The sequence below is a fragment of the Sminthopsis crassicaudata genome, chromosome 2, assembly GCF_048593235.1.
Source record: "Sminthopsis crassicaudata isolate SCR6 chromosome 2, ASM4859323v1, whole genome shotgun sequence".
Lineage (NCBI taxonomy): Eukaryota > Metazoa > Chordata > Mammalia > Dasyuromorphia > Dasyuridae > Sminthopsis > Sminthopsis crassicaudata.
In genome coordinates this window covers 34,663,316-34,677,075 of record NC_133618.1, presented here as the reverse complement: position 1 = coordinate 34,677,075, position 13,760 = coordinate 34,663,316, and the positions used below count along the sequence as shown (strand labels likewise).

The 13,760-nt window shown below is 44.7% G+C and overlaps 1 protein-coding gene across 1 annotated transcript; it reads left to right on the top strand.

The window, feature by feature from the left end:
* The first annotated feature begins 7,299 nt into the window (after positions 1–7,299).
* Positions 7,300–12,958, top strand: FOXI3 (forkhead box I3). Its single transcript, XM_074285687.1, has 2 exons — positions 7,300–8,066; positions 11,715–12,958. The coding sequence occupies exons 1-2, from the start codon at positions 7,346–7,348 to the stop codon at positions 12,341–12,343; spliced, it is 1,350 nt and encodes a 449-aa protein (XP_074141788.1). The 5' UTR covers positions 7,300–7,345; the 3' UTR covers positions 12,344–12,958.
* Positions 12,959–13,760: the final 802 nt, after the last annotated feature.

Genomic DNA, 13,760 nt, shown 5'->3' with positions numbered 1-13,760 from the left:
TACAGAACAATAATATTCCATAACATTCATGTACCTCAATTTACCTAACCATTCTCCAGCAAGTGCAAATTAAAACAACTCTCACACCTATTGGCTAACATGACAGAAATGGAAAATGATAAATGCTGGAGAGAATGTGGAAAAACTGGGACACTAACTCATTGCTGGTGGAGATGTGAAGAGATTCAATCATTCTGGACAACAATTTGGAAATTGTACAAACCCTTTGACCTAGTTATACAACTTCTATGTCTACATCCCAAAGAGATCAACAAAAAGAGGGAAAGAACTTGTATAGACAGAAATATTGAAAGCAGCTTTTCTTGTGGTACCAAAGAATTGAAAAGAAAAATGGGGAAGAGTTAAACAAGTTGTGGTATATAATTAGAAATGACAAACAGGATGGTTTTAGAAAATTTTATAGTATTTTCTAAATTTTCTATGAGTTTCAAAATTCTTTATCAAGATGACCTCTCCTCTCCCTTCCTTCCCCACTCCTGGCCCTTTGCCACACAATGCCCATTTTCAAAAATACTATTTCCTTTTCTAAAACTGATAATTAAATCAATCAGCAAGCACTAGCATCTTTCTCAGGAAATACAGGAGTAAGGCAAGGATACTCACTCTTTCAACTATTATTTGATATATTTCTAGGAATGCTAACAATTGCAATAAAAATAAAAGAAATTAAAGAAAGGCAGAGACAGGAATATGCTAAAGCCAGCTTATACTAGCTGATGAGAGCCAATTGTTAAATTTTTAGTGTGAGAACACACATTTTAGAAGTACTCAAACAAGATATATTAGATCTTGGCTTATCATTCTGTTGATTGTCAAGATTTAAGAAAGTGATGGAAAAACATTAATAATGATGATTAAATTTTTAAAATGTCATATTTATATTTTTCTGCTTATTAAACATTTATCAGCATGCTTTTGAGTCATCAAACTATCCTTATTTGCTGATGATTGCATGATGTTTGGAAAATCCCAGGAAAATCAGCAAAAATATAATTAACACAAAGTTGAAGGCTACAAAATAAGCTCTAAAAAAATCAGAATTATAATAATTATAGTAATATTATAATAACAGTTCCTAATAATATTAGGAAGGGAAATCCTAATAAAAATAAATACAAAATAAAATATTTGAGAATCATACATCTACCAAATACCAAAGTACACAAAAGACTGGGTGGTAGATCCTCCATTTAATGAGGGCACCCAAGGCAGCCAAATCAGGTCCCATCTTGCTGAGACTACACTTTTCTGGACTCCATTATGCCCCCACAATAGGAAACTGGATCCAGCTTCTTTTTTTGTGAGGTCTTGCTTCATTAGGGAGGGAGTTACTTGAAGGCCTTTCTTCCTATCTCCAAAGTTCACAGTGGCCCGCATATAGACAGTACTTGTTGACTGCCATGAATATAATGGAACATTACTGTAGTGTAAGAAGTAATGAAAAAGAATGAAAAGATTTTCATGAACTGATGTGCATCGAATATGCAGAACCCAGACAATGATATACATGACAATTATAACAATGTAAGACCATAACAAAATCAAAAGTGAATACTGAACAATTTTAAAGAATAAGCCTGGTGTGACAGAAGGTGCTTTGCAGAGGTGAGAAGTATACAAGTTTTAAACATTGCAGATATTTTTAGACTTTTGATCAATTATGTACCATTCTCTTTTTTTCTTTTTTTGTCTTTAAAAAGAGTATTTTTTATAGGGGATGCCTTTCTAGGAGGAGAAAAAAGAGTGATCCAGGAGGAAAGTATACTAATGTAAGAAATAAAAGAAAATCAATAAAAACTTTTCTTAAAAAAGAAAGTTAAATAGCACAGCCAGCACAGCATCAATAAAAGGAGCTTGACCTTTGGGACCCTCGCTCATTTGGCAGTGATGACCCCTTTGGACAGGAGCTGGTTTTTTTATTAAAACTTTTTATTTTCAAAACACATAGATAGAATGGCTAGGAACTTGGTGGGACCGATGGATTATCTTTTGAATCTAATCCCAAAGCTCCCCAGACACCATGTGTGTAGGATCTGGGGGGACTAAAGGAAAACTCTGGATTTTTGTTCTTGCTATTTTTTTTTTTTTTTTTTTTTTTTGACGATTTTTGTAAAATCCTTTTGAAAAAAGCCAATTGATGTTAGGTGATTAAATGGAACTGAACATTAGTCATTGGCGCCCCCTAACAACATGGAGGAAATGCTGCAGATCCAGCAGCCAGCAAAGAGATACCTTGGTAAGGGATGGGGCAAACTTGTTACCCATTTAACTTAAACAGTAAAATTTGGCTTTGTGATAGCATTTTGCTAAATCTTTTTATTATCATAAATCCTTCCTCTAATATGGCAATGTAATGAAATTATAACATTCACAGTTGTATAGTCCCCTATTCATTCTCAAATTTCCTTTAGAAAAATTTGGGAACTTGTTGCATAAATGATCAAAGACTAAAAACCAGGAGGATTAATTTAGGCATTATAATCTAGCAGGTTAAAAATCTGTACAGATAGCATGAATATATTTAGATGTATATAATATGAACTGGCTAGTTCACATCTCTTGGAGCTGGAGTTTCTCTTTTTGTGAAAAGAAGCCCAAAGGTTGTTGCTAGGTAATCACTTATTCACTCTCCTATCCCCCAAAAATATATCGAATATGAGCATATGGATTCCACATCACACAATAGTTCTATATATTATATAATTAATATATCATGGTATATATCATATACTAATATATAATAGTCTAAAGGTTTGATGCTCTTTGGGGGGTTCAGGATAAAGTCATTTTTTTCCTGTTCCACAGGAAAACATTTCCACCCAGATTAGGAGAGTGACAGCTTCATTTATTGGCTAGTTTAGCTCCCCTTCCACCAACCACTTAGACAAAAAAAAAAAATCAGGAAAGACGAGCAATAAAATAACTATATAGATATTTTAGGTAACAGGACACAAGAGGAGAGGTAAATGTTCTGTGATTTAGAAACAAGAGGAAATTTCAGCTCAGAGGAAGAGAGAACAGTTTTTTACTTAGCACTCTGGGATACAGCACTGGAAGCTAAATGACTATGAGAGGGTGACAATGGCTCTAGGCCTCTCATATTCCCAAGTCCATGTTTCCCCTCTCTTTCCCTTATCTTCTCTCCCTGGTTTTCTGGCCTCACTTTGGGGAGTCACATCTCCTCTTGCCCATGCTATATACAGAGCCACAATCATTCAGAAATTTGTCAAACCCACCTAGGGCTATACAATCATAGAAAGCCTATATCACTTTTGTTGGAAGGTCTCATCAGCTCTCAAATTAAAAAAAATTCTAGTGTAGAGGAAGGAGAATTCTAGTATAGTCAATTTAGAAACTTTTGAAAATAATCATTAAAAATCACAAACTATGATTTTATTTGCAGTTCAGCCACTGATATAAATAAATATAACTTCTCTAGCAAACACTAAAGTGCTAATAATGCTTCCAAATTGCTAGACTTCTAATGTGCTACTCTTTTTTGGGTACTTTTGTGCTTAGTGTTAAGTGCTTAAGTGTAGAATATTACTGAACTCTACAGCTAACATTTATGTAATGCCTACTATGTACACTGCCTGAACACTTCACAACTATATCTCATTTGATCCTCATAATAACCCTGAAAGGTAAGTGTTCTGTTTATCCCCATTTTACAGATGAGGGAACAAAGGTAAATTGTAAAGTGAGTTGTCCAGAGTCATACAGCCAGAAAGTGTGTGAAATTACATTTGGATCTTTGGATCTTTATCAATTGTGCTCCCTAGCTGCAACTATTCCTTTATAAATTGCATTCAATTGACTGGCATTTCAAATTTAAAAAAAAATGCCAGTAAATAAAAAATTAAAAAACCATAAAGAATCGGGTCACTATAAGGAGTCACAGAGGAAAAAAGGTTGCACTTGGAATCAGGAAAATATGAGTTAAAATTCAGCCTCAGAAACTTAATTAATTTTATTATACCTATTCAAACATCTCCAAAGGAAAATTAGAGGCATGAGAGACAAAAGACAAAATTTGAAATTGTATTCCTACTTGTTTCAGTGATATAATCAAAAATATATATTTCTTTCCTTAATTTTTGTAGTCACTGTTTAGCAAATTATATGCTGTATGCCTGTTTTTTTTCCCTCAAAGAAACCTTGGTATTAAGTTCATTGAAAAATTTGGTAAAGCTTTATAATCTTGTATGTTGCTTTTGAAGGGGAGAATGTTTTCTTAATTATCTTCAATTCTGCATATATCACCTCAATTTCCTCCTTATAAATAACACTTTCCTCCCTGAGTGCTTGTGAAGCTCAAATGAGATATTTGCAAATCACTATATAAATGTAACTGATTATTATTGTCATTGAATTAATTACAAACTGATTTTATAGACTTTCAAAAAGATTTTATTTTCTAATTATGACGTATTTTAGTTTTCATGAATAGAAATGTGTTCTGATTTCCTTGTCATCTTTGTAAAATAAGTAAAATTGTAAACTTAAAATTGTAAAATTTGTAAAAATTTTTGTAAGATTCACTGAAGTTATAAGCAATTTATACTTTATAATTAATATATTTATATTTAATAAGTTCTTCCAGTGAAAGGAAAGCATGTAATATTCTATTAGTCTATTCAATATTTTCTTAGATATTGCTCACTTGTTTTTTTTGAAAATATTTCTTTGTCAAATTAAGTAAGCCATCATTAACTATATAATTCAGAACCTTTTTTTTTGGCCACCTAAGAGGTGCAGGTATCCATAGTATGTAAGACTGTCATGAAGGCAAAGATACTCTAGGTGGCTCTGTGTTTTATTAAATGAAATTCCAGTTTACAGAACAAAATGATACTATACAGGATACCAGTTGATCATAGAGAAAGAACTAGCCCCTACTTAAACAGAAAAGGCAATGATCAATAGTCCTTAGGAATTACTTATATTTGGTTGAGTTTAAACAGAGCAATAATGTTTTAATTTCAGCCCCCTTTTTAAGAGATGGAAATTGTAACAACTCCTCCCTCCACAAAATACTCAAGACCATTTGTAATTCTTGGGTAAACTGTCAGCAACACAGAATGGTGTGGAGATGATTAACAAATAACTCCTTCCCCTCAAAGACAACATACAGAATCATTAAGACCAACCAAATTTTTCAGTGACTTTAAATACAAAATTGTGGTTTTTTTAAATCACACAGCATGCAATCTACTAAACAATAATTACAAAAAAATTAAAGAAAAATATTTTAAATTGCATTAATGGAACTATAAAGAAGACATGTTCAAATTCTTTAATCTGTCATGCCTCCAATTTTCCTTTTTATATATTAATTTTCTAACGTATTCAATGTCTACTTAAAAAGTAAGTGACAAATTTGGAAAGCACTAACTTCAAATATTTTTTCCATTTGGATGAACTCAAAGTTGTCAATCCCTTAGCAGATGCAGGAGGCATGTGAAACTACTGAATCTCTTACCTCCACTAAATATATGCAATAGGTGACAAAATGCTGGCACTGACTTTAAAAACTGAAATTGTGTTCATCTAAATGAAGAATTAATCTTCCATCTCTAAAATCCAAATCAAGTGTAACAGGGGACAATACCGATCTCTCTCTTACCCAAGATGTTTATTCCACAACAATCTCACAAGTCTGAAGGCGGGGTCTTTAAGTTCATTTATTTTTGTTTTTCCAGAAAACGATCATAAAGGTGTGCTTTTCATTTCTGTTAGTAAAATCTAAATTAGGCAATTAGCCATTTTTTCACGATTTTGGATTTCAAGAGGTTAAATACTTTGATGCAAGTCCTAACTTCCAAAGTTTGCACACGTGCAATTGCAGGTCCTAACTTCCAAAGTTTGCACACGTGCAATTGCAGGTCCTAACTTCCAAAGTTTGCACACGTGCAATTGCAGGTCCTAATTTCCAAAGTTTGCACACGTGCAATTGCAGGTCCTAATTTCCAAAGTTTGCACACGTGCAAGTGCAGGTCCTAATTTCCAAAGCTTGCCCACGTGCAAGTGCAGGTCCTAATTTCCAAAATTTGCACACGTGCAAGTGCAGGTCCTAATTTCCAAAGTTTGCACACGTGCAAGTGCAGGTCCTAATTTCCAAAGCTTGCACACGTGCAAGTGCAGGTCCTAATTTCCAAAGCTTGCACACGTGCAAGTGCAGGTCCTAATTTCCAAAGCTTGCACACGTACTTGCACACGCACACAAGTGAGGACAATTTTACCATTAAGTATTTTTGGAATATTGAAATATCTGGAATGACAAAGCAGGAAGAGTTTTTCAGAATTCACTGAACAGTCCGGTTTGTTTCTTTGCAAACTTAAAAATGGGGAAAGAACAGAATTTTGCTTCTCTCCAAATGAAAACGTGGGAAATGCACCGTATCGTTTGGGTTTAGAAAGGTACAAGTTTGAAAAGATCGTGTTAATTGTGCTCGCTTTTTAAAGAGCAATGTTCTCAGTAGATGATGCAGTCCGTGCCAGGGTCGTGGGGCATTTTAATAAGGTCTCCTTCCCTTCTGGGCATTAGTTTCTCAGACGATATTTCTCCCACCGTTCCAGAAGATGCAAAGTGCAATAAGGGGTTTAATCTGATTCTCTTGGGAGCGGAGGGGAAAATCAGTGCCGTTTGCACAGTGAAATTAACCGCTGGTTTTTCAAGGGTTCATCCTACGGGAATTTGAAATAAGTGCCACAGCTACCATCCTTGTTCAAAAGACTAAAAGGATTTTTCCTTCCTTCCTTATCGTTCTTTTCTTCTCTCTTACTTAAACGAAAAGGGGCGGAATAAAAGTGCGAGAAGGAGACATTAAAAGGGGCCTCACGCACACATTAGTAACATGTTCAGAAGAAGATTATTAATCATTCTATCAATACCCAACGGCAGGGAGACGTATTAGCAGAGGGCGCTCCCAGACCGGGAGGGGTCGGGATCCCGAGGAGCAGAGCGGATTAAATGCCGAGACGACCGTGGCCACCGAAGGGAAGCGACTGGAGGGCCGGTGGGATGCGATCTCTCTCCCGGTCCCTTTTTCACGCGGGGCCGGAGCGCCCCGGGAAAGAGGGGAGCGGAGCCGGGAGCTCTCTGGCCGCCTCTCGCGCTCCGAGATCACAGAGGGGATGCAGGAGAAAGCTCGCGGCCTCCCGCCGCCCCGCGGCACTGGCGGGGCGGGGCGGGGCGGGGTCTGGTGGGGCTCCCGAGGCCCCGCCCCCAGCTCTCCCGGGCGCACCGGGGCCTCCCCTATAAGGAGGCTGAGGGCGGCCGGCCGCTCGGAAGACCGCAGTCCCCGCAGGTGGCCGAGGAGGGATGCTCTCTGCCGAGCGGCGAGGCCAGCCCCGCTCCCCCCTGGCCGCGGACATGGCCCTCTACTGCGGCGACAACTTCGGCGTGTACCCGCAGGCGGCCACCGCCTCCTCCGGCGCCGCGCAGTCCCCCCGGGCTCCCTACGCTCTGCCCGACTACGCGCCGCCGCCGCCCGCCGCCGCCAACCCCTACCTGTGGCTCAACGGGGCGGCGGGGGTCGGGGGGTCCTCGGCCGCCGCCGCCGCCGCCGCGGCCGCCGCCGCCGCTTACCTGAGCCCCGGGCCGCCGGCGCCCCCGCCCCCGCCGCCCTCGGGGGGCTCCGGCGGCCCCTTCCTGCAGCCGCCCACGCCGCCCGCCGGGCCCTTCGGCTGCCCGCCGCCCCCGCGCCCCTTCGCCCCCGCGTCCGCCCCGCCGCCCCCGTCCGGCCCCGGGCCGGGCCCCGGCTCCCCCTCGGGAGGCGCCGCCGAGCTGGGCTGGCTGTCGCTGGCCAGCCAGGAGGATCTGCTCAAGATCATGCGGCCGCCCTACTCGTACTCGGCGCTCATTGCCATGGCCATCCAGAACGCGCCCGAGCGCAAGCTGACGCTCAGCCACATCTACCAGTTCGTGGCGGAGAGCTTCCCGTTTTACAAGCGCAGCAAGGCGGGCTGGCAGAACTCCATCCGCCACAACCTCTCCCTGAACGACTGCTTCAAGAAGGTGCCCCGCGACGAGGACGACCCCGGTGAGTCAGCGGCCCTGAGCCCCCGCACAGGGCGGGGGGAGGGGGCCCGTAGAACCCCGCACCGGGGGCAGAACGGGCGGGGGAGGCTTTGGAGGGAGCGGGGAGAGCGCGGGGGGGGACGTGCGGGGACGGTGGGGAGAGGATGCGTGGAAGTGGGGCGCGGGGAGCTCAGACGCCGCATCCCAGGCGCGGGCGGGCCGCAAGTCGGACACCTGGGAAGCTACCCGGAGCTTGAGGGCGCTTGGAGCGGAGGGGGCGTGGCGCCGGGCTGGAGCACCTTGCGGGGAGGCCGGGAGCCCCACTCGCGGGGACCGGGGACTCCCATCCACCCGGCAGTTTGGAGGGCTGGGGGAAGGGGCGAAGGCTCCTCGCACCGGAATAGGGGGGCACCAGTGCCTGACGCCCCTAACACCGAGGCTGTCGGGGTCCTGAGCCGTGTGGGCGCCGGGCCACCCACGCACGAAGTTTAACCGTCCTCCACTCTGGGCCGGAAGGCGGAGGGGCTGGGGAGCTGAGGAGTGAAGGCTGGGAAACTCGTTAGCTTACTAACCGTCCGTCAGGCTCCGGGTGGGGACGTTCCCACAGAAAGGAACTTGAAGAAAGCAGTATAGTGGGGTAAGGGACGAGAAAGAGGGGAAAAAAGAAAAAGAAGCAGGGCCGTCTTGGGTGGAGAGTGGGATGAGGAGCAGAAACGACCAGGGACACCCCAAAGAGGAAGCGCCCCCTTCAACTCCGATACGGAAGAACAAGGAGATCTCCCCCGGCCCCCCGAAAAATGTACAGGAAGGTAGAGTGAGAAAGCAAGCTTTGACTACAGGCAAGTGAGAAGAAAGAAGGGGCTCCCTCCCACTTAAAAAATAAAAAAAATGAGAGAAGCTTTGCTCGACTTCCAGGCAGGTGAGAAGGGAAGTCAGACCAGTGAAGGAGCAGGAAAAGGAACTGCTCCTCCTCAACAAGGAGAGAAAAAGGGGGTCCAAACACCCAGTAAAAAGAGGTTAAAGGGCAAGGACCCAATGGTCTTTCCATAAAGTGGGAGAGGAAAAAACAACGAGGCGTCTTTTTTTATTAACTGGGGAGAAAAATGGGAGTGGGGAGGATTGCGGAGTTGGAACAACATGACTGGGTACAGGGGCTTATGTCAGACTCGGGAGGCAGAATGTGGATCTAGAAATGAAAAAGAGCTGGAGACGTTGGAAGGAGAGTTCGGGCAGCCGGAGTAGGACGCAGCAGGTTCTAGGGAGGAGAAAGAATCAACAACTGCATAGTGATTTGTGTAAGGAATTCACTGAAAGAAGGATCAGTGTGTACATCTGGCGTTACTTATTGGTCATGATCTCTGTAAAGGAGTCCCACTGTATCCTAACTGGGAAAGGGTGTACCACACACCGTGTAAGAGGTGCTTTAGCAGCAGTCTTGGAGCTAGAAAAAGGATGTGGAGTTCTTGGAGAAATAACTTTCTGTAAGTTATTGTCTCCTAGCATTTTTCTCGATAAAAGTTTAGATCGTAAATCTACCCCAGCCTTCCGCTTCTCCCCGCATCTCCCCAAGTCTTAATTCTACAATGTGTACTGTTATGGGTTCTTTTCTAATTCCTGAATCCCAAAAGAATTGGATGAGTTGAAGTAGGATGAAGAATGCTGGGGTGTTCCGTGAGAGACTTCCTCCAGGCAATTCTGGAATGCTTTTTAAAAAACTGAATGTTAAAGGGATCTCTGAAACTTAGTAACTTTGACCCCTAACAAGTTAGCTAGTATTGTTTACTTCAGGTTTTTTTTTTTTTTTTTTGGTAAAGTGAGCTAGAGAAGGAAATGGTAAACCACTCCAGTGAATTTACTAAGTAAATCTCAAATGGGGAGGAAAAAAAAAAACCAAAAAACAAACCCTAGTACCACAAAAGATACTAGATGATTTAATCTGTGGAAGCTTTCGCTATCCGTCCTCCGAATATAGATAAAGAAATAGGGAAGGAATTGGAAACTCTAGCCCTATCGGAAAGGATGGAAGGGGTGGGGCGGAGAGGGGGAAAGGTGGTGTTTGAGTTGATAAGCGGAATCTTGGAAGCCTGGTGTTCTAAGAGATGGAGAAGGAAATGGAGGGGAATTGAGCGTTCTAGGAGGGATATCACCAAGAGGGATGGGATTTTGAGGGAAAGAGGCAGTAGGTAGGGCACCAGGACTCAACCCAAAGATGTAGGACTTTGTTTAGATACCCTGAAGTTTATTAATACCCAAGGATTTTAGGAGTCAGTGGGCAGATCCATCTCTTTAGTATGCACCACTAGAGATTTATCACCTGAGATTATCCGGTGGATTTTATCTCAGTGATTTTATGGCCTTGAGGAATCTGGTTTTCACTATTGGGCTGTAAAGGCACCTGCGTACTTAAGGAATAGCTCCTAGATATCCTCGGTGGCAAGTTTTGTTACTATTATTTTTGCAGAATGAATACAAGCACAGCATCGGGAAATGGGAGGTTTCAGAGAGAGTTAGAATGTAAAATCCTGTCTTTTTCAAAGCCTTTTTTGCCCTGAAAATATTTTCTTATCCATATAGTCCCACTGACCTAAACGATGCTCTTTTGTTATTTCCTTATGGTGATGGCGGCAAAAGAGAAGAATTAAGTGTACGGATTATATACATTTTCTTCATCTTTAGGATATAGATTTCTATCCCTTGCAACTTAAGTTTACTGTAATTTCATCTATTCAAGATTTAGGAGAAGGAGAAGAAATATAAAATTTACTCAAATTTAGGAGAAGGAAATATAAAATTTTAGTAGCAAATATTAAGAGTTGGGGAGGAATCATAACTTAGTAACTTAGCATTTGAAGCCAGAACACTTTTCAACCTAAATTTGAACTTCAATGTACTCAATCATAAAATGCAGATAATAGACATTTTTCTTACCTCACGGGCTTATTATGTGCAAAAGGGAAACTACTGTGCCAGTGGAAAGAGGGGCTGTTTATTATATTCATGGAATTTGGGTCTAAACCTTGTTTTCCGAGGTGACAGCTATCCGGATGATCTCGGACAAAACAAACGCCGAGTAACATCTATGAGCCTCGTTCTCCCCGGCTGTAAAAATGAGGGGTCGGTAGTCCGAGCCCCCTTCCAGCTCTAGGCCTGTCGCACTAAATGGGAACCACTTGGCCCCAGAAGTGACAAATAGAGGCGACATTACGACCTACTCTGTTCAAGGGGCCAACGTGTGCTTGGAGCAAAAGCCGCAGCAGGTCCCAGATTCTTCCCGAGTCTGGCAAAGGTGAAGCGGCGTCAGCGTGGCCACAGGACGGAATCCTGTCCCGTTGGAGGGCTGCGCTCTTCGCGGTTCTGGAATTTTAATCATGTCTTAGGTTTATCTGGAGATCGCAGATGGGACGGAAATAACCCTTTTATGGCGCTTTACAAAGGTTATCATCACTTGATGCTCATAATAACCCCGCGAAGCGAGGGACTGTTATTAACCCCATTTTACAACTGAGGAAACTGAGGCAGTCGGTAACGTGACTTGGCAGACTCGGCTCCCGCACGCAGGTCCAGAGCTCGGGGCACTCGGCCGCCAGCGGCCCTGGGGGGGGGGGGTTGGGGGCAGCGTGGGAAAGGGCCCCGGCCCTGACTTTCTGCTTTTTCTTCCCCATTCCCGCAGGGAAAGGCAATTACTGGACTCTCGATCCGAACTGTGAGAAGATGTTTGACAACGGGAACTTCAGGCGGAAGAGGAAGCGCCGCACGGAGCCCAGCGGCGGCGGCGGCTCCTCCGCCGGGATCCCGAAGCCCGAGGAAGGCGGGCCCCCCGGGATCGTGGTCAAGCCCGAAGCCGGAGACAGCCCCCCCTCCCTCCTGGGCCCTTCCCCCTCCACTCCGGAACCTCCCGAGGAGTCCAAGAGCGGCTCGCCCCCCAGCGGCCCTTTACTGTCCTCCACCCCCTGCCTCAAGTCCTTCTTCGGCAGCCTGGGCAGCGCCGGCAGCGCGGGGAGGAGCCCCCCAGCCAGACACCTGGGGCTCCCGGGCGTTCCCGCCGAGCTGTCCGCGCGCGGCCTCCAGGGGGCGCAGCGGAGCGCGGCCGCCGGCTTCCCCCCCACTTCCCTGTCCGAGGCCCAGCCCGAGGCTTTGCACCTGGGCGGCGGCGGCGGGGGGAACCTCGGCTCGCGGGCCTCCTCCTATTACAGCCCCTTCCCCACGGGCGGCGGCCAGGGCGGCCACTTCAACAGCCCGTTCTACAACAGCTTCAGCGTCAACAGCCTCATCTACCCGCGGGAAGGCTCCGAGGTGTAGGCCCTCCTCCCCGGCGGCAGCGGCCCAGGCGGGCGGGGCCCCGTGCGGGCGGCGGGCGGGATGAAATGTGCAATTAAAGCCAGGTGCTGCGCACGAACTGCTTCCTCTTCCCTCCAGCCCTAAGCACCACTCGCACAGGATGAGCGCAGGCCTTTGAGAACGCTCCGGATTAGTGGCTGCAGGTTTTCCTGGGGCCAGAATGAGACAGTCTGGAGGACCCCCCCCCCCAAGGCCCGGAATGACTTCGTCCTGGGAGCGGGGTCGGAGTCCTGCCGTTCCGGCGGCCCGGGCCGCCGAGCGATACGTGTCTGCTGAAACACTGGGGCCGCCCCTTCCGGATGAAGAAGAGGGGACTGAGGGACTTTGTACAGTTTTATTTCTTTAAAGATTTCCTCGGAAATGTTACCTGAAAACCAATACCAAAGATGCTAGCATTTCTCGGGCTCCCTTTTGTGCTTTTACACGATGGATTTTTATGAGCGTTTGTAAATACTATTTCTATATGCAATTTTATATTTGTAAATTAATACAAGTTGTTCTAATTTATCATTTGAACAGGGGTAAAATTTATTTTTTCCTTAAAAAAAATAAAACGAAAATCACTTTGACCACCAAGAATGCTGTGAAGAGACGATTTTTCTTTTTGTTGGGTTGGTTCCTCCGCAGTTGTGTGCGTTAGTTTTCCGATAGGGACTTTAACGGTCACCTGCCACCTTTCTCCCAGTTTTTGTCACCTGTCACAAGGGTAAACTCCCTCTTGGAAGGGACATTGCCTTTGCTCAATCACTCCAAAAAGAGGCCGCGGAAACAAACTTTGGCTAGGAGAGGGGGAGGGCGTTTGCGGTCTAAGTGGTTCTAAGGAGCAGCTCTGTATAGAATGAGAATATAGAGCATTCAGTTATCTGGAAAAGGGAAACAAATGTTCGTAGATAATTATATTGTTTTAGACCACCCTCATCGCCAATAACTAATACCTCCCCTCAATTGTGTTGTCAAAAAGAGCATTTATGAAGCCCCACTGTGTGCCAGTCACCGCGCTGTGCTTTGTACATGCAGACAGTCCCTGTCCTTGAGAAGTTTCACACTCTTTCCCTTCAACTACGGGCCTCAATTTGTAGATACTCAAGGGGATACATAACCCTTCAAAGGTGTCCCTTCCAGGGTGAGCTTTTTATCACCTCAGCCTCGGTTCCCTCCTCTGTAAAATGAAGACGTGGACCTGCGAGTTCCTTTTCCAGTTTTATCCCTGAGGGAGGGGGTGGATGGGAAAAAAGAATTCTTAAAGTTTCCTCAGGCTAAAATCTAAAGCCATTAGGTCAGAACAGAGTGCGTGTGTACACGATACAGTTCAGAACTAGATTGATTTCCATTAAGAATCTTGGCACTTTAACAGGGGAGCTCCGGAGCGTCTTCGGAG

What these genes read in the sequence shown, in the direction of transcription:
- FOXI3 (XM_074285687.1), top strand. Translation starts at nt 7,346, where the DNA reads ATGCTCTCTGCCGAGCGGCGAGGCCAGCCCCGCTCCCCCCTGGCCGCG. An exon ending in CCGCGACGAGGACGACCCCG is followed by an intron (nt 8,067 to 11,714) that starts GTGAGTCAGCGG and finishes CCATTCCCGCAG; the next exon opens with GGAAAGGCAATTACTGGACT.